This window comes from Garra rufa, chromosome 13, assembly GCF_049309525.1.
Source record: "Garra rufa chromosome 13, GarRuf1.0, whole genome shotgun sequence".
Classification (NCBI taxonomy): domain Eukaryota; kingdom Metazoa; phylum Chordata; class Actinopteri; order Cypriniformes; family Cyprinidae; genus Garra; species Garra rufa.
In genome coordinates, this window is record NC_133373.1 from 21,007,464 (window position 1) to 21,027,455 (window position 19,992).

At 48.2% G+C, this 19,992-nt stretch overlaps 1 protein-coding gene across 1 annotated transcript in view; it reads left to right on the top strand.

The window, feature by feature from the left end:
- Nucleotides 1-19,992, top strand: part of ccn6 (cellular communication network factor 6) — a 48,917-nt gene that overhangs the window by 20,220 nt on the left and 8,705 nt on the right. Inside the window, exon 4 of the mRNA XM_073816446.1 lies at nt 6,453-6,646. Within this exon, the coding sequence (XP_073672547.1) occupies nt 6,453-6,646 (194 nt within the window). The remainder of the gene's footprint in view (nt 1-6,452; nt 6,647-19,992) is intronic.

Consider the following 19,992-nt stretch of genomic DNA (forward strand, 5'->3'; position numbering starts at 1 on the left):
TCCTGCCGATCATCCTGGACTGTCGACATCGTCAAGGAGGACGTCAGCCCCACTCCAGACCCAGAACCCAGCCAAACATCACCCCGACATGCGGAGTTGCAGCCCGAGCCCACCGCAGATGGAGAGCCAGAGCCGAGAGCGACAGAGCCAAAGCCTGACCCATCTGACCAGGTGCGAGAGCCGACTGCAACATCGGCGACGGTGGATTACTACGTGGAGCGAGAGAGGGCGATAGAGAGCCCTGCCCACTGCACCACCACTGAGGGTGAGCTTGGACCTAATTCTGGGGACTTAATAGATTTTTTTTCGGATCTCATCGAAGATAACTCTGGTAACTTAATTGACTTTGATATGGAAATATCCGTCTGTCCTGTCTGCCCGGAATTCCCACCCACCCACCCTCTGTCATCTGATGCCATGTTTGTCTGGCCGCCGCTGTCCCCTGACAGCCCCTCAGCTCACCCTCAGCCCACCACCTGTGCAGTGGGCTCGCCGCGGGGCTGCCAGCTTCCATCGGCGTCTCGGCTGGAGGATCCCTCAGCTCCGCCTCCAGCCTCCGAGTCCAGGACTCCGCCTCGGCCCTTCGACCCCGCGGTTCCACCACGGCTCTCGACGCCCTCCTCTACACCGTCGCCCGTCGATCCACCAGCTCCACCGGGCTCCATCGTCTTTTCGGCTCCGCCCTGGTCAGTCGTCACCCCATCGTCACCTCAGGACTCTGCTCCTCCGGCTGTGCCTCGTCGCGCCGTCCCACCGGCTCCTTGGGACTCCTCCTTCCTGCGGGCACAGCCTCCATCCTCTGTCGCTCCGGCTCCGCCGCGGATCTCCGGGACTCCGCCTCCGCCTCGGGCGCCAGAGCCTGTTCCACCTTGGCCCTCCGGATCCTCGGCGTCACCCCGGATCATCGGCTCTCCGTCTTCGCCTCGGGCTCCTTCTCCATCTGCTCCGCCTCTGTCGGTCGGCCCCATGGAGTCGGCACGCCTTCATCCACCATGGTTCCTCCCTCCGTCGGCTCCACAGTGGGCCGTCATCATGGCTGCGGTCTGGGTCAGTTCCTCCTGCCTTACGCCCCACCCATGTCCTCCCTGGCTCCTCCCTCCGTCGTCGCCCCTCTGGACTGTACTGTCTTTTACCTGGACTTTTGTTTTGGTCCCCCTCCTGGGGTGGCGTCCTCCGCCGAAGCCACCATGGACATTTTCCTTTTTTTTCGCCCCTCTTTTCTGTTTTGTTTTTCTTTTTCTACGGCGCGAGGACGCGCCTATTCGGAGGGGGGCGTAATGTCACAGTTCTGTCAGTTCATGTCTTTGGTTTATCCCATTTGTTTTCCCCCCGTTGATCTGTGTCATTTGGTTTAGCCCTCATCATTATTTCTAGCACCTGTCCTCGTATCATTAGTCATCTGTGTCACCTGTGTCTGTTGATTAGTGTGTCCTTATAAGTCTGTCTGTTTCATGAGTTCAATGTCGGTCTTTATTTGATGTTACCGTTTCATGTGTGTGGATTATCCTGCCTGTTCCTGTCTGTTCCTTGAAGAAGATATTAAATATAGTGTTAATTGTTGATTCTCGACTTCGTCTCGTTCATCCAGCACGTCTGTCACGTAACACGCTCATTGGCAGGAGCGTAAATAAACTTAAATATTAATTTGGGAAACTAAAGCCAGGTAGCTTGATCTAGGCAAAATAGTACTTTGTGAACACAAAAGGCAAGACATTTCTCTCAATGAAAACAATGATTTATTGAAAACTACACTAGGATTACAAAACTAAACTACTCAAAACACGAACACATACACACACATTCACACGCACACTCATACAGTTTCAGAGATGGGATTTTATGAATTTTGAGAAAACCCAAGACTTGTTATATTACTGTTACTAGCTTCTCAAATCGCAACCTCAGAAAACCATCAAGCAGAGATCTAACTTAAACAAAACGCACCAGATTTCAACAAGAAATGGGAGACCTTGTTTACTTGCTCTTGGCCGGAATGGGGATTCCGTCCTGGCTGGAGGCTCGTCTCAGCGGATGCCCTGGTTGGCTGCGTGCTAGTCGGTCTTTCGGATGACGTCTTCGGGAATTCCTCAGGAGCTTAGAGTTGGGCAACGTGAGTTGTTCTCAGAGTTCGATTGGCGCTTGGGTTGCAAGGCGCGTAGGCTCTGAAGATTCAAACCGGGATGCGGAAGTCTTTTGCAGTTTCTTGTGAGTTCTGGAGGGCAAGAATGCCTTGTAGTTGGAACGAGCAGGCGATCTTCGGCAGAGAAAGTTTAGAGTCTTTCAGGATGTTTCAGGGCTCTTCTCGCTCAGTTCAATCAGTTCAAGTCGGCACTTCAAGCACAATTCAAGTCCGCGCTTCAAGCACAATTCAAGCCCGCGCTTCAAGCACAATTCAAGCCCGCGCTTCAAGCACAATTCAAGCCCGCGCTTCAAGCACAATTCAAGCCCGCGCTTCAAGCACAATTCAAGCCCGCGCTTCAAGCACAATTCAAGCCCGCGCTTCAAGCACAATTCAAGCCAATGTTCTGGTTCGGGCCATTAGGTTTTAAGGGGTCTGTTAGACACGACCCTGGGGCTTGAAGACCAATGGCGTTGCCACGGGGGCGGGGTCATGTTTGATGCAATTCCTTCTGGCATGTGACTTATTAGGACACAGATTTATCTTCAATTTGGTTATCGATTATCATAAACTACTGCAATGCATACAATATGAAATTCTCATTCACTCAGACAACCTGCATTTGTCATGATCGTTCAAACATAGGATTATAAGGTTACACATGGAATACATACTTAATACTGGGTTAATTAAGGCACACAAGGCATAGTAAAGTACACGATTACACGGCACACATTGAACATAAAGGAAGGAGGGTATCCTATCCCTTTACATAGTAAGTTCGATTGATTGGAATAGCGTTCTTGGTTTCTTTTTTTTTCTGTATCATATTTGTTAGCAGGTAACGCACGTAGCGGGGGTTCAGTTTCGTGATGTGTGAAGGGAATTCTGAGGGGGGGTTTCACAGCAGGAAGGCTATCCTGTGATCCATAATTTTTCTTAACTTAATTTGTTAACTCAAGTCACAAGTGGACAAACGGTCCGTTCTTTGGAGGGTCTCAGAAAGGGGGGGAGATGATCCCGCAGATTTCCCTCTTCCTGTGTCAGCGAATTCTTAGTCATGTGTTCGGTGAAGGTGACAAATCTCCATTTGTTTTAATGGGTCTCTCAGCACAAATAGCTAGTTGTTCATTTGATAGGATTATCTTTTATTGCTGCTTCGTTTCCTGGGCGATCAGCAGACGGAGGTTTGGCGTAGACAAAGTGGCACCCAGTGGCTTCGCGCCGTTTTGGCAAATGGTTCAGATAAGAGAATCTTTGAACTTCCTTGGAGTATGGAGATTTGATTCGTTACTTGTTGTTTTGCGTAACTAAAATCCTACAGTGGTAATTAAATGTACAACATGTCACAAATTCTGTTAATAGAGCTTTACTTGTATTGAATTTGAAACAATCACTCCTTTAAAAGTATGTTGGAAATACTTACATGATGGAAATGAGATATGTTACAGCAGAGTTGTACTTTTAACCATTAGAGCTATTCATGTTCTATGAACCAATTGCTTATCAGTATCCATATTACTAGTATATGCTGTTTATTAGTACTTATAAAAACATATTAATTCCTTATTCTGCATGACCATATTTTAGATCCCTTAATCCCATACCTAAACTTAACAATTTAACTATTAGTTATGAGAATTGGTCCTAAACTAAAGTGTGAGTGAAAAAGTTCACTTCCAGATATTACAGATAATTTACTCACCACCTTGTCATCCAAGATGTTCATGTCTTTCTTTCTTCAGTCGTAAAGAAATAGTTTTTTGAGGAAAACATTCAGTATTTCTCATTCAGTATTTCTTTCCATGTAGTGGACTTCTGTGGTGCTCCCGAGTTTAAACTCCCAAAATGCAGTTTAAATGCAGCTTCAAAGAGCTCTAAATGATCCCAGCCAAGAAGGAAATCGATCGGAAATGATCAGTTATTTTCTAAAAAAAAATTTATACAATTTATATACATTTTAACCTCAAATGCTTGTCTTGACTAGCTCTGCCTTAACTCTGTGTATTCCGGTTCAAGGCAGGGTACAGTGAGGAAAAAAATATTTAATCCCCTGCTGATTTTGTTTTTTTCTCCACTGACAAAGTGACAGAAAACATTTTTTTTTAAAATCCAGAAAAAAAAAACATTTAAAAAAAGTTATACATTGATTCACATTTTAATGAGTGAAATAAGTATTCGCAAAACATGACTTAGCAAAACCCTTGTTGGCAATCACAGAGGTCAGCCGTTTCTTGTAGGAGGAATTTTTTCCCACTCCTCTTTGCAGATCATTAAGCAATTGAAGTCATTAAGGTTTCGAGGCTTATGTTTAGTAACTCAAACCTTCAGCTCCCTCCACAGATTTTCTATAGGATTAAGGTCTGAAGACTGGCTAGGCCACTTCAAGACCTTAATGTGCTTCTTGTTGAGCCACTCCTTTGTTGCCTTGGCTGTGTGTTTTGGGTCATACCCATCCACGACCCATTTTCAATGCCCTGGCTGGCTTCAGTGCCCTGGCCCTGGCAGTACATGGCCCTGTCCGGTGCAGTTGTCCTGTCCGCTTAGCAGAAAAACACCCCCAAAGCATGTTTCCACCTTCATGTTTCACGGTGGGGATAATGTTCTTGGGGTCATAGGCAGCATTCCTCCTCCTCCAAACACTTTGAGTTGAGTTGGTGCCAAAGATCTCAATTTTGGTCTCATCTGACCACAACACTTTCACCTAGTTCTCCTCTGAATCAACATCATCAGATGTTCATTGGCAAGCTTTAGACAGGCCTGTACATGTGCTTTCTTAAGCAGGGGGACCTTGCGGGCACTGCAGGATTTCAGTCCTTCAAGACGTAGTGTGTCACCAATTGTTTTCTTGGTGACTATGGTCCCAGCTGTCTTGAGATCATTGACAAGATCTTCATGTGTAGTTCTGGGCTGATTCCTCTCTGTTCAGTGATCATTGAAACTCCACAAGGTGAGATCTTGCATGTTACTTTGTGTTCCTCCCATTTGCGAATAATCGCACCAACTGCTGTCACATTTTCACCAAGCTGCTTGCCGATGGTCTTGTAGCCCATTCCAGCTATGTGTAGGTCTACAATCTTGTCCCTGACATGCATTGACAGCTCTTTGGTCTTGGCCATGGTAGAGAGTTTAGAATCTGATTGATTGATTGATTGATTCTGTGGACAGGTGTCTTTTATGAATGCTCTTAATCTCAGTTTGTGTATAAAAGACACCTGGAAGCCAGAAATCTTGCTGATTGATAGGAATTCAAATACTTATTTCAGTCATTTTTAAAATTTTCTGTTTTTTTTTTTGTTTGTTTGTTTTGTTGTTGTTGGTTTTCTGTGTCTCACTGTTAAAATAAACCTACCATTAAAATTATAGACTGATAATTTCTTTGTCAGTGGGCAAACATACAAAATCAGCAAGTGATCAAAATTTTCCCTCACTGTAGGTCCAAAAACTCCCATCTCATTTTCTCCACCTACCCTAACTTATGAACCAAAATACACACAGTTGATGCAGAGCTAAACAAGACGAGCATTTCAGGTTAAAAAGTATATAAATTGTCTTTTTTTTTTAAATAACTGATTGTTTCTCTACATCAGACCATTCTTCCTCAGCTGGGATCATTTAGAGCCCTTTGAAGCTGCATTTAAACTGCATTTTGGAAGTTCAAATTCGGGGGCACCATAGACGTCCACTATACGGAGAGAAATCCTGAAATGTTTTCCTAAAGAAACAATTTCTTTACGACTGAAGAAAGAAAGTAAAACATCTTGGAAGACAATGGGGTGAGTAAATTATATGTAAATTTTTGTTCTGGAAGTAAACTTCTCCTTTAACATTTTGTAGTCATGGGTTTACTCTGGAATTTCTTAGGGATCTTTTAGAATAGCAGTTGCAAGTCTGAAGAGACTTTCATGAAATAAATTACATGCACTTATGCCTCAAACACAAGTTGCCTTATGAGGACAAATTTTTGTTTACTTACTGTAAACAAATGTAATTCATCAATCACAAAAACATTGTTTACAAACATTCATATTAAAAATAAACCACTTTCAATTTGCGGCCTATTTTTGAAGAGCAAGACTGTTCATAACTAAAAAAACAGCCATTTTAAATCTTTGTAGAAACTCCAGAGAGAACACATGGTGAATATGCCTTCTGGGTTCTTCTACTAATTGACGTCATAACTAAACAGCACCCAGGTAGCTGTGACAGATCAATAACTACACCGTATTCATAGACTCATTGTTCCTGTCAGAAAGTAAAGCCTGGGGTGAGGGCTGATGTTTGAATGTATGCGGTGGGATGACATAGTGCTTTGTGACTGTAACACTGAAAGCTTACAGGGATCCTCCCTTAGCCTGGAAGAAGAACTGTTTGGTCCAGACCACACCCTGGTCACCCTGTTCACGCACCTGCGGCATTGGCATCTCTGTACGAGTCAACAACGACAACAGCAAGTGTGAGATGAGAAAAGAGCGCCGACTCTGTCTGCTTCGACCATGTGATAAAAATGCTCTGAAGGGACTGAAGGTAAGAGATCGTCCTGCTTGAACTTCACAAGCTGGGCAAGGTTAAACTAGAAATTCTTCATCTACACACACTTCATGCCACTCTAAACTTCCATACAACTCCAGTGGTTTAATCAGAATATTCAGAGGATAAAATGATCATACTGTATGCATGATGAGCAGATCAAAAAGTCAATTAAATCTAATCATTGTTCAACTTTTGACGAACAATCATTGATCACTTATTGTGACATTAATACTGTAGAAAAAAATCAACAGTTAACACTTGACTGAACTATATTATATATTAATTTACAGGTGCATCTCAATAAATTAGAACATCATAGAAAAGTTAATTTATTTCAGTAATTCAACTAAATGTCACGATTAGCAGGATGAGGAGTGCAGATGAAGGAGGAGCAGGAACCGGAATAAATGATAAACACTAATATTTAAGAATGTAAAAGATGAACACAGAGCAAACAGAAACCATGTAACTTTAACGACAGACAACAGGGAGTGAACAGCAACAGACTTAAATACACTGAAGACAGGGCTTGGTTACGAACAAGCTAACAAGGCTAACGAGGGGGAAATACAAATATGGGCATGACTAAACCAACTAGACTAAACCAAAAGGGGAGACAAGGACTAAACCAAAAGGACTATGAAACATAGGGGGGGAAAACACTAGGAAAACAGAACAGGATAGGACAAATTACTGACATTACACCCCCCTCCCCAAAAGGCGCGTCTCGCGCCGTCTAACATCCATAGGGGAGGGAGGGTGGGCACCCTGGAGAACACTAGACAGGGATACAGGAAACACAGGATACAGGGGTGGTCTCCAGGGCGGATCAGGGAGCTCCGGAGGCCATGGCCGGGTAACCAGTCCAGGAGGCCATGGTGGGTCTGGGAGCTCAGGGGGCCATGGCCGGGTAAACAGTCCAGGTGGCCATGGCAGATCTGGGGGCTCAGGAGGCCATGGCCGAGTAAACAGTCCAGGTGGCCATGGTCAATCAGGGGAGTCAGGGATCTTGATGGCGCTCAGGGCGAGCGGGCTCTGGAGGACTGGACGACCCCAGCGGAGACTCTGGAGGGCTAGGCGTCTCCAGCAGCGACTTTGGGAGAGCAGGCTCTGGGCGAGCGGTCACTCGAGGGCACTCCGGCGGCACGGTCACTGGAAGGCGCTCCGGCGGCACGGTCACTGGAAGGCACTCTCGCGGCGCGGTCACTGGAGGGCGCTCTGGCGGCGCGGTCACTTGAGGACTGGGCGGAACCAGCGGAGACTCTGGGAGGCTGGGCGGAACCAGCAGAGATTCAGGGAGGCTGGGCGGACCCAGCGGAGACTCACGGAGGCTGGGCGGAACCAGCGGAGACTCTGACTTGGCGGTAGCCATCTTGGGTGCAGATTCAAGCTTGGCGGCCATCTTGGCCCGGGACTCAGGCTTGGCGGCCATCTTGGCTAGGGATTCAGGCTTGGCGGCCATCTTGGCCGCGAACTCAGGAACGGCGGCCATCTTGACCGGGAACTCAGGAACGGCGGCCATCTTGACCGGGAACTCAGGCTTGGCGGCCATCTTGGCCGGGAACTCAGGAACGGCGGCCATCTTGGCCAGGAACTCAGGAATGGTGGCCATCTTGGCCGGGAACTCAGGAACGGCGCCATCTTGGCCGGGAACTCAGGAACGGCGGCCATCTTGGCCGGGAACTCAGGAACGGAGGCCATCTTGGCCGGGAACCCAGGAACGGAGGCCATCTTGCGTGCAGACTCTGACATGGCAGCCATCTTGCTTGTAGACTCTGGCGTGGCAGCCATCTTGCTTGCAGACTCTGGCGTGGCAGCCATCTTGCTTGCAGACTCTGGTGTGGAAGCCATCTTGCTTGCAAACTCTGGCATGGCAGCCATCTTGCGTGAAGCCGTGGCGGCTATCTTGAGAGCTGACGCTGGCTTGGCGGCTGACGGGCTTGAACGCGGAGAGGAAGCCTGAGGTACTGGGCTGAGGACCATCGTGGGGCTTAGGAGGACTTGGGGACACGAGGGAGGCAAGGAGGGAGTGAGGTCGCTGGAGTGATATGCGGAGGGGTCTGACTTTTGGTGAGATGGGGTGACTGCTGCATGTTTCCAGATGGGAGGAGGATTACCATCCTCCACCATGACTTGGAACGAGGAACCACACAAATCGAGAACAAAATTTACGAAATCTGCTACGGGACGGTAGCAATCATTAGGACTTATCAATTGAAACAAAGAATCATCTTTTAGTCCCATCTGGAAACATGCGTTCACCATCTTGTCACTCCATCTCACCAGATGGTAAACACTCAAGAACTCCTCCACATATTCCTCCAGCGAACGCTCACCTTGCTGGAGGTTTCAAAGTTTGTCCTCAGCCCAGTTCATTTTCTTGTTTGGTCCGTCGTTCTGTCACGATTAGCAGGATGATGAGTGCAGATGAAGGAGGAGCAGGAACCGGAATAAATGATAAACACTAATATTTATTAAGAACGTAAAAGATGAACACAGAGCAAACAGAAACCATGTAACTTTAACGACGGACAACAGGGAGTGAACAGCAACAGACTTAAATACACTGAAGACAGGGCGTGGTTACAAACAAGCTAACAAGGCTAACAAGGGGGAAATACAAATATGGGCATGACTAAACCAACTAGACTAAACCAAAAGGGGAGACAAGGACTAAACCAAAAGGACTATGAAACATAGTGGGGAAAAACACTAGGAAAACAGAACAGGACAGGACAAATTACTGACACTAAAATTGTGAAACTCGTGTTTTAAATAAATTCAATGCACACAGACTGAAGTAGTTTAAGTCTTTGGTTCTTTTAATTGTGATGATTTGGCTCACATTTAACAAAAAACCCACCAATTCACTCTCAACAAATTAGAATACTTCATAAGACCAATAAAAAAACATTTTTAGTGAATTGTTGGCCTTCTGGAAAGTATGTTTACTTTCCAGCATTTACTGTATGTACTCAATACTTGGTAGGGGCTCCTTTTGCTTTAATTACTGCCTCAATTCTGCGTGGCATGGATGTGATCAGTCTGTGGCACTGCCGAGGTGGTATGGATGCCCAGGTTTCTTTGACAGTGGCTTTCAGCTCATCTGCATTTTTTGGTCTCTTGTTTCTCATTTTCCTCTTGACAATAACCTATAGATTCTCTATGGGGTTCAGGTCTGGTGAGTTTGCTGGCCAGTCAAGCACACCAACACCACAAGTTCATTTAACCAACTTTTGGTGCTTTTGGCAGTGTGGGCAGGTGATAAATCCTGCTGGAAAATGAAATCAGCATCTTTAAAAAGCTGGTCAGCAGAAGGAAGCATGAAGTGCTCTAAAATTGATTGGTAAACGGGTGCAGTGACTTTGGCTTTCAAAAAACACAGTGGACCAACACCAGCAGATGACATTGCACTCCAAATCATCACAGACTGTGGAAACTTAACATTGGACTTCAAGCAACTTGGGCTATGAGACAAGCCTCTCAAGGCTGCAGTTCTCTCAGTTGGTTGTGCATCTTTTTCTTCCACGCTGTTTTCTTCCATTCAACTTTCTGTTAACATGCTTGGATACAGCACTCTGTGAACAGCCAGCTTCTTGGGCAATGAATGTTTGTGGCTTACCCTCCTTGTGAAGGGTGTAGCGAATTTAGCTCAAAAGGGAAATGTATATAAATAATTACAATTAATTTTGATTAATTACCATTATTTATATCAGCCGCCAGTAGTAACTGTAGCGGAATTGAATCGCCATCAATTAATCTGTTCGTCTAGCGAACATACAGGGTAATTTCATATCAACCCTAAGCAATGATATTTTCTTGGCCACAGAAAAATAACATTCTTACAGTAATAATGCATTAGAGCATGTAGCTTGATTGGAAATCGTAAAGGGACATTCATTTGCAAGGCAGAATCAGAGACTCATGTAATTTGTGCACAAGAGTTTTATTAACGTCTCGGTTACGTATTGTAACCCTCGTTCCCTGAAGGAGGGAACGGAGACGTCTCGTCGAGACCGACGAATTGGGATATCGCCTGGATAGACCAATCTACTTCGTGTGTTTACAAACGAGCCAATGAATATTGGCATGCATGATTGCAGCCAGCTGCGGCTGATCACAGCGTGAGCATATAATGAGCAGCAGGTGCATGCATCATCAAGGTTTCGCTGAGGAGCTGGGACAGGCCCGGCCGTACAGCGGTGGTACAGGAGCCGCGGCGACGGGACGAGACGTCTCCGTTCCCTCCTTCAGGGAACGAGGGTTACAATACGTAACCGAGACGTTCCCTATCAGTCGGTCTCTTCGACGTCTCGTTGAGACCGACGAATTGGGATCCCTAACAAAGCGCCGTGGCTGCTGTCCCTTCCAGTGTCCTGAGCGGGCCCCCCTGGGTCCCGTTACTGGCTTTGGCCAGGGGCTCGCATCAAGGAGAGCCAGTCACTGTATAACTCAGCACCATCCATTTCAGTGAAACTGGAGCACTGGGAATATGCGGAGCTCACGTCCTTCCGATAGGAGGTTCGGAGCAATACACATCAATCACTCAATTCAGGTTTATATGGAAGATTGGAGGTGATTGAACCCTCGTATACTGGTAGAAGTACTACCGGGGAAACACACAGCCTCTAGGGCGCAATGTGGAATTGTAAGAGATGCAATTAAGTCTCTACGTAGAGCCTAGCCCTCTACCGGTTCTGAAGGATTCATCGAGTGAGGGCCTGACGCCTGACGTTCCGCTACGTCGGCTGTCAAGCTCGGCGGAGGAGCTCGACAGAGCTACTCTTAGGTTACTCTGGAGCAATATAGCAAGCCGACCCGAGGCCTCTCTGTGCCTACCCGTTTGAGGTGAGAACACAGGAGGAAACTGTGTCTACACGAAGGCTATAGAACCTTGTGAACGTGTTAGGGGTCGCCCAGCCCGCCGCTCTACAAATGTCATTTAGCGAGGCGCCACGAGCCAATGCCCAGGAGGATGCAACACTCCTAGTCGAGTGTGCTCTCAGCCTGAGGGGGCAGGGCACACCCTGAACCTGATAGGCCAGGGTAATGGCATCCACTATCCAGTGGGCCATCCTCTGCTTGGAGACGGCATTCCCCTTCTGCCTGCCTCCATGACACACAAAGAGCTGGTCTGAGGTCCTGAAGCTTTGTGTCCGGTCAACGTAGCATCTTAGTGCTCGGACGGGGCAAAGCAAAGCCAGGGCTGGGTCTGCCTCCTCCGAGGGCAGCGCTTGCAGGCTCACCACTTGGTCCCTGAAGGGAGTCGTGGGAACCTTGGGCACATAACCAGGCCGGGGCCTCAGTGTTACCTGGGAATCCGCCGGGCCAAACTCTAGGCACGAATCGTCGACCGAAAATGCGTGCAGGTCTCCTACCCTCTTGATGGAAGCCAATGCGAGCAGGAGCAGAGTTTTCATCGAGAGAAACTTCAGCTCTATTGACTGCAAGGGCTCAAAGGGAGCCTGCTGCAGTGCTGTGAGCACTATCGACAGGTCCCAAGAGGGCACGGAAGGGGGCCTAGTGGGATTCAACTTCCTGGCGCCCCTAAGAAACCTGGTGATCAGGTCGTGCTTCCCTACCGACCTTCCCTCTATGAGGTCATGGTGAGCGGATATAGCAGCCACATAGACTTTAAGGGTTGAGGGGGACAGCCTACACTCCAACCCTTGCTGCAAAAAGGAGAGCACGGCTCTGATCGGGCATCTTCGGGGGTCCTCTCCCCGGGAGGAACACCAATCAACGAACAGGTTCCATTTAAGGGCGTAGGCATGCCTAGTAGACTGCGCTCGCGCCGAAGTAATAGTGTCAACTACCCCTTGGGGTAGGTCACTTAGAACCTCCGCGTCCCGTCCAGGGACCAGACATGTAATTTCCAGAGGTCTGGACGCGGGTGCCATAAGGTGCCCCGTCTCTGAGTCAGAAGATCCTTCCTCTGAGGGATTTGCCAGGGGGGGGCTGTCGTGAGGAGCATGAGTTCGGGGAACCAGGTCCGAGTGGGCCAGTAAGGGGCTACCTGAAGGACCTGCTCCTCGTCCTCCCTGATCTTGCACAATGTCTGTGCGAGAAGGCTCACTGGGGGAAACGCATATTTGCGGAGGCCCCGCGGCCAGCTGCATGCCAGTGCGTCCGTGCCGAGAGTGCCCTCGGTCAGGGAGAAAAAGAGCTGGGAGGCGAACAGATCTACTTGAGCCTCGCCGAAGCGCCTCCAAATCAGCTGAACCGACTGGGGGTGGAGTCTCCACTCTCCGGGAAGCGCAGCTCGTGAGAGCTCGTCGGCCGCACGGTTGAGCAACCCGGGAATGTGAATGGCACGAAGCGACCTCAGATGCTTCTGACTCCACAAGAGGAGATGACGGGCGAGTTGCGACATGCGACGGGAGCGTAGACCGCCTTGCCGGTTGATGTACGCAACGGTCGCAATATTGTCCGTACGGACCAGCACGTGTTTGCCACGTAGGTGCCCCTTGAGGCTGTTGTGAACTTTTCTCAGAGACCAGGAGACGTTTTTGGGTATCTTGAAGCAGAAGTTTCTCTTTATTGAGATCCTAGCTGTTCGTTCGCTGCAGTCATCAAAAGTCGTCTGACTAATGTCAGATACAATACAGTTTAAATATATTTCCAGGGGGAGGATTACATAGAGGTGGAGTCAATCTAAACAAAGCATGCAAATGCAGTACAGGAATCAGCCCGTTACCAGAGTTCCCCAGCCCTGATCTCATTATCATAACAGTGTCATTCAAAGGCATAGGTGCTAATCCAATCAGTCTGACAGTATTACCCATACCTTCACATTATCATAGAGACAAAGGCATCGCTGTAGCTTGAGAACAAAAGGTTAATGTCTCAGACACCTGGGCTGCCTGATTTGATCTTCTTAGAATGTCATCATCTGTACCTTTAGAAGCTAAATAGAATATACTTCACTTTAGATTTTCCTGTGAAGCTATGTCAGAACATATGATCAACATTTCTTAAATTTGTAATCCTACAATCCCCTCTTTGAGAGTTCTAATAACTCTCACATAAAACAAATTTAAACCTCCATAAGTCCATTCTGTAGCCTATGTTGGTTAACATAAGCCCCATCTTGCAGTCATGTAACTTGTAAAAGTTACAGGCACATATAACATTATCCTGTGTCTTGTCCTAGATTTACTTAGGTGTAATAGTTCTTTTCAGAACCATAATTGTTGACACGTGCGACAATGGGATGGTAAAATGTCGTACAAACTACATGATGTCACAGAAAATCATGTAGCATAAGAGTGGAAGTCTTGAAGTCTATGGCGCCTGAATAGCTGTGAAGTCTGTTTTCTGTAGTCTGTTTCCCACGTAGATTCACTCAGATGACTCTTTGTCCTCATGAAGCTTGTTCATGGATGTCTGAAGTGATGCTTCACACCAGGGTTTCGCGTATGAAGATGACTTGGTATATACACACCTGAAACACAAGAAAACAAAGAAACAGCAGACCAGCAGTATTCATGCATAGACGTTTTTAGACTTTTGTTGATCGTATAGTGGTTTTAATTATTACATTAAAATTCTAGTGATCGTATAGTGTTTTTTTTTCTTAACCTAATCTTAATTTGACACCTATAGACCAGTGAGGTGGGGATTAAAAGTACTAAAGGGGAAAAACCTATCAGGAAATGTTCACCGCAGGATTGGCCCCCGAGGCTTATTGCACTTCAGTTCTTTCCTGGGCTCCTCACTGGTTTGTGTGTCCTAATCTGTCCCTTTAAGTGTTGTGCACACTGTATAGTGTGAGACATAAGTTCCTAATGCAGAACAAAAATACATGTATTTCCAAAACAATGCAATCACTACATTTCAGTCCTCTAATTAAACATCAGTCCTGGTAGACATCATAACAGAGGATGGGTTACTGAATAAAATATTCTGGTATGGCTGTGAGTGTTCTTAACCAAGTGTCCCCAAGTTTGGGGGGGAGTGATATTCAACTTCCCTTTGTTCTGTTAACAAAGAGTCTTTCATCTTTGTTGTAGATTACTGGGGTAATTAAGAATTCACAGCCTTAGCAGTTAGCACCTCAGCAAGCTGCCCAGTGAGTTTGGTGTAGTGGGGAGGTGCTGTTTTAGCATTGCTAGCAGACTGTGTAAAAGCTGATTTACATTGTTCATTTCTTTTACGTATTTTTTGTTTTTCCTGCATTCTTTCATCAAGTGTCCAGGTTTACCGCAGTAATGACAACTACCCTCTCTCTTAGGACATTTACTTTCCTGTCGGTTCTCTGTTTTCAACTTAAAGGAAGCTGCTGCAATCTTTACTCTGGCTTTAACATCAGAGTTTCTTTCCCAAATAGCTAACCTGTCCAAGTTGCTTTGCAGGGTTCTATTGGACCATGTGAGATCTAAGAAAGGCAGTGCATTTCTATATTCTGTTAAAAGACCATCAAACCATGTACGAGCTAGTGGTCCTTTATCATCTAGCACCTTCTCTGGAGTGTCAGCTATTCCACTGTATGCTGCAGCTGACTGACAAAACCTTTCAGTGTACTCACTTACAGTTTCATCCTTCTTTTGCACACAGTTAGTGATTCTGGACCAGTCTGTTTTGGGTCCAATGATATTCTTTAGAATTTTTAAAACACCTTCTCTCAAATCGCCTTTATTGGCATGTTGCAGTTCAGAAGTAACAGCAGACTCAAAACTGTTGAATTCAGATTCAGTTAGAATTTGTGACATCAGCTGTGTGACTTCTGCTAACGACATGTCATAAAGACGCATTTTGCTGTTCAATGTTCTTCTAAATTCTGAAAAATGTGTGTGTGCTGAAGGTAAGCTCTGGGACAATCTCTCTATGTCTTTAGGTCTTAGCTCTTTGGCAACCATTTGTACTGAGACAACAGAAGAGTTTGGAGAAATACCTTCAATTTTCTCAATTCCCTGAGTTCTTCTCCTAGCACCACATACCTTCACTGAATTCACTGCATCTTTCTCCATTGTTACAGTACTGCCACTGTCTTCTGGTCTACATGAAGACTGTAAGTCAGGATAGCTTTCATCTGACTGTTGGTCTTTTGAATCACTTTTGGTTGAGGCCTGGTTATAGCCCACCTTTTTAGTGAAACGGGACAATCTAGTGTGCAGCTGTTGGTTTTGTTCTTTCAACTTAGTGATACACTGAGCCTGTTCTTGTGCTAACGATAGTGTAAATTCTCTGTGGCAGCAGATAATGCCTTTTAGGTTTTTCTTTCGGATACATGTTCCGAGTACCTTTTTGCATTCTTCAATTGACCAAACTTTATCTGGATCAATACCAAATTTCTTTTTCAAATCAAATTTTACTGACTCAGTCACTATTGAGTCCATATGCTCTCCTAACAATGATTTAAACTCATCGTCTGTCCATAATGGCGTAGCTAGTCCACCTTTCTCTGTGGTTGGAATTAGCCTAGCATTTTTTCTAACCATTTTGCGAGTTTCCTTGCTACCACGCAATCACAACACTAAAACTTCTCTGATCAACAGAGGGTACGCTTGTTAACACAGATCAACTATTGTTAACCTTCCCTGAATTAACAGAGGACAACACAAACTACTAGCACTTAATGCTAAACTTCTCTGCCAAAACAGAGGATAACAAATTTTAGCATTTTAAGGCTAAACTTCCCTGCTTAAAACAGAGGATAACAGATATTAGCACGTAATGCTAAACTTCCCTGGGTGAACAGAGGATAAACAACTCTTCTCTAAAAGAACAACTTTAGAGGGTAACTTAGTTAACTAAACTGTAATAGCTGTAGTTAACCTTCCCTGAATAAACAGAGGATAAACTAGTTTGCTAACCAAACCCTGCAGCTTGTTTGTTAACACTTCTCTGGTGGCGCAGAGGATTACTATATGTACTGGTCTTTAGCGGTTATTTTCGATAGAGTTATACTCACAAAATCGTTGTTGAGCTGAAAAAAGGTTCTGGATTTCAGTCAGGAACGATGTCTGGTAAGAAGCTCTATCCGGGTCACGGCACCAAAACTGTTGTGAACTTTTCTCAGAGACCAGGAGACGTTTTTGGGTATCTTGAAGCAGAAGTTTCTCTTTATTGAGATCCTAGCTGTTCGTTCGCTGCAGTCATCAAAAGTCGTCTGACTAATGTCAGATACAATACAGTTTAAATATATTTCCAGGGGGAGGATTACATAGAGGTGGAGTCAATCTAAACAAAGCATGCAAATGCAGTACAGGAATCAGCCCGTTACCAGAGTTCCCCAGCCCTGATCTCATTATCATAACAGTGTCATTCAAAGGCATAGGTGCTAATCCAATCAGTCTGACAGTATTGCCCATACCTTCACATTATCATAGAGACAAAGGCATCGCTGTAGCTTGAGAACAAAAGGTTAATGTCTCAGACACCTGGGCTGCCTGATTTGATCTTCTTAGAATGTCATCATCTGTACCTTTAGAAGCTAAATAGAATATACTTCACTTTAGATTTTCCTGTGAAGCTATGTCAGAACATATGATCAACATTTCTTAAATTTGTAATCCTACAAGGCGGAGCAGGGCGAGACGTACTGCAAGCAACTCGAGGCAGTTGATGTGCCAAGTCAGCTGGGGGCCCGTCCAAACCCATGAAACTGCCCGTCCGTCGTACGTGGCTCCCCACCCGGTGGCGGAGGCATCTGTGTGTAGCACAGCATGCCTGGAGACCTGTTCCATGGGTACTCCTGCCCGTAGAAATGAGAGGTCTGACCACGGGGTGAAAGTCTGGCGGCAAACCGGTGTTATTTGAACCCGGTGAGAGCCGCGAAGCCACGCTCTCCTTGGGACTCGGCCATGAAGCCAGTGTTGAAGCGGTCTCATATGGAGCAGCCCCAGCGGTGTAACCATATGCTGCTGCCATATGCCCCAGGAGCCTCTGAAATTGTTTCAGTGGGACCGCTGTCCTGCTCTTGAACGTGTCTAGGCAGTTCAACACTGACTGAGCACGTTCCTGCGTGAGGCGTGCTGTCTGGCTGACCGAGTCCAGTTCCATACCGAGAAAAGAGATTCTCTGTGTTGGAGAGAGTTTGCTCTTTTCCCAGTTGACCCGAAGACCCAACTGGCTGAGGTGTGCGAGCACCAGGTCCCTGTGTTCGCATAACTGAACCCGAGACTGTGCTAGGATGAGCCAGTCGTCGAGGTAGTTGAGAATGCGAATGCCCTGTTCTCTGAGGGGAACAAGGGCCGCCTCCGCGACCTTCGTGAAGACACGGGGGGAGAGGGACAGCCCGAAGGGCAGGACCGTGTACTGATATGCCCTGCCTTCGAACGCGAACCGCAAAAAGGGTCTGTGGCGCGGAAGGATTGAGACATGAAAGTACGCGTCCTTCAGGTCGATCGCTGCAAACCAATCTTGGGGACGGACACATCTGAAAATGTGTTTCTGAGTGAGCATTTTGAACGGTAGCCTGTGAAGGGCCCGGTTCAAGATGCGCAGATCCAAGATCGGTCGAAGCCCGCCGCTTTTCTTGGGTACTATGAAGTACGGGCTGTAAAAGCCTGTCCTCATATCGGCTGGAGGGACCGGCTGTATCGCTTCCTTCGTCCATCTCTGCACGCAAGATGGGAGCATCTGCGGCCCTGACAGAGGTGAAGTGGATACCTCTGAACTTGGGAGGGCGCCGGGCGAACTGAATCGCATAGCCGGAAGTGATGGTCCGAAGGAGCCAGCAAGATGGGCTGGGAAGCTCTTTCCAGGCTCCCAGAAAGTGAACAAGCGGCACAAGGGGGACCACCGGCGTACCCGCGGGGGAGCAGCGAAAGGGGGGGCAGGGGCCCCGCCTCGCAGTCTCGTTGCCGGACCGGGGCGGGATCAGAGCGTCTGTATGTTGAATGTGTGACACGCTTACCTGCGCATGAGCCGATGGTGCGTGAGTAGTCCGTCTCGCCGTACTCTCGAACCGCCCATCGTCGCTCGCTGGCGAGGGGGGAGGACGGGTGAGGCGCAGGGATGACCTGATCTCCCGAAGAGCAGCATCCTCCATCTCTGGGTCGCCCGTCTCAGGGTCTCTTGTTCTTACGCTTCCCACTGGTCTTTGTGGGGGCCTGGACGGGCTGGGCGGCTGCCCGGCGACCGGCTCCACGGCGCCGTTGTGAAGGCTGCTGCGGTGGCTGCTGTGGAGCGGAGGCGGAAGCTGGGGGCCGCCCTCGGCGACGAGCAGACTGGGGTGCCGCCGGCGGACGGGTGCAGGCAGCAGCTGTACGCCGGGGCAGGATGTGACTGATGGCCTCAGTCTGCTTCTTGGCTGCGGAAAACTGCTGGGCAAAGCTCTCCACAGCGTCGCCGAAGAGGCCGGTCTGGGACACCGGAGCGTCGAGGAACCTGGTCTTATCACAGTCCCTCATATCAGCCAGACACAGCCAGAGATGGCGTTCCTGGACCACCATGGTGGACATGGCACGACCCAGAGACCGCGCGGTCACCTTCGTCGCACGTAGCGCGAGGTCCGTGGCGATACGGAGTTCACGAAGAACTTCTGGGTCGTGACCACCCTCGTACAGGTCTTTCAGTGCCTGGGCCTGATGCACCTGTAGCAACGCCATAGCGTGAAGGGCGGAACCAGCGGAGCCACAGGCCACATAGGCACTGCCGATCAGAGCCGACGAGTGCCTACAGGCCCGGGACGGGAGCGACGGATTGTTGCCCCGCCAAGTGGAAGCGGCGCCCGGACACAGTTGCATCGCAACCGCACGCTCCACCGGCGGGACTGCCGTGTATCCCCACGCTGGTCCGCCATCGAGGGTGGTTAGGGAGGAAGTCCCACTCGAGCGGTTTTGGGCAGTAAAAGGTGCCGTCCACGTTCGGGTGAGTTCTTCATGCACTTCCGGGAAGAATGGCACCGGGGTGGGACGCTGAGAACCAGCGCGGGCCACCCCGAGATACCAGTCATCCAGCCGGGAGGAATCGGGACGTGATGGAGGATTCCATTCAAGCCCTACCCTCTCGGCGGCCCGGGCAAGCATAGCCATCATCTCCGGGTCAGTATCGGGCACCGCTGACCGCCCAGTGGACGACAGTGTGCCGTCCTCCTCCTCAGAGAGGTCTGGCTCTCCCCCCGATGCTGCGACTGACATCTGTTCGTCGGGGGGGGGGGGGGGGGCCCCAAAGGTAACGGGCGGTACCCCTAAGGGAGGTCCAACCCGCTCCCCTGAGAGCCCCGGTGGCGACGAAGCGTCGGTGGAAGGAGGAGCCCCCGCCGATGGAGTGGGCGGGGAGTTCCTCACCGTCACCGTCAGACCGGGCAGCCCCCTGCTTCCAGCGACAACGCCCCCCCGGCGTTTGCCTGGAGGAACGTTCGTTCTGGGCAGAGGGACTGGAACCCCGCCCCT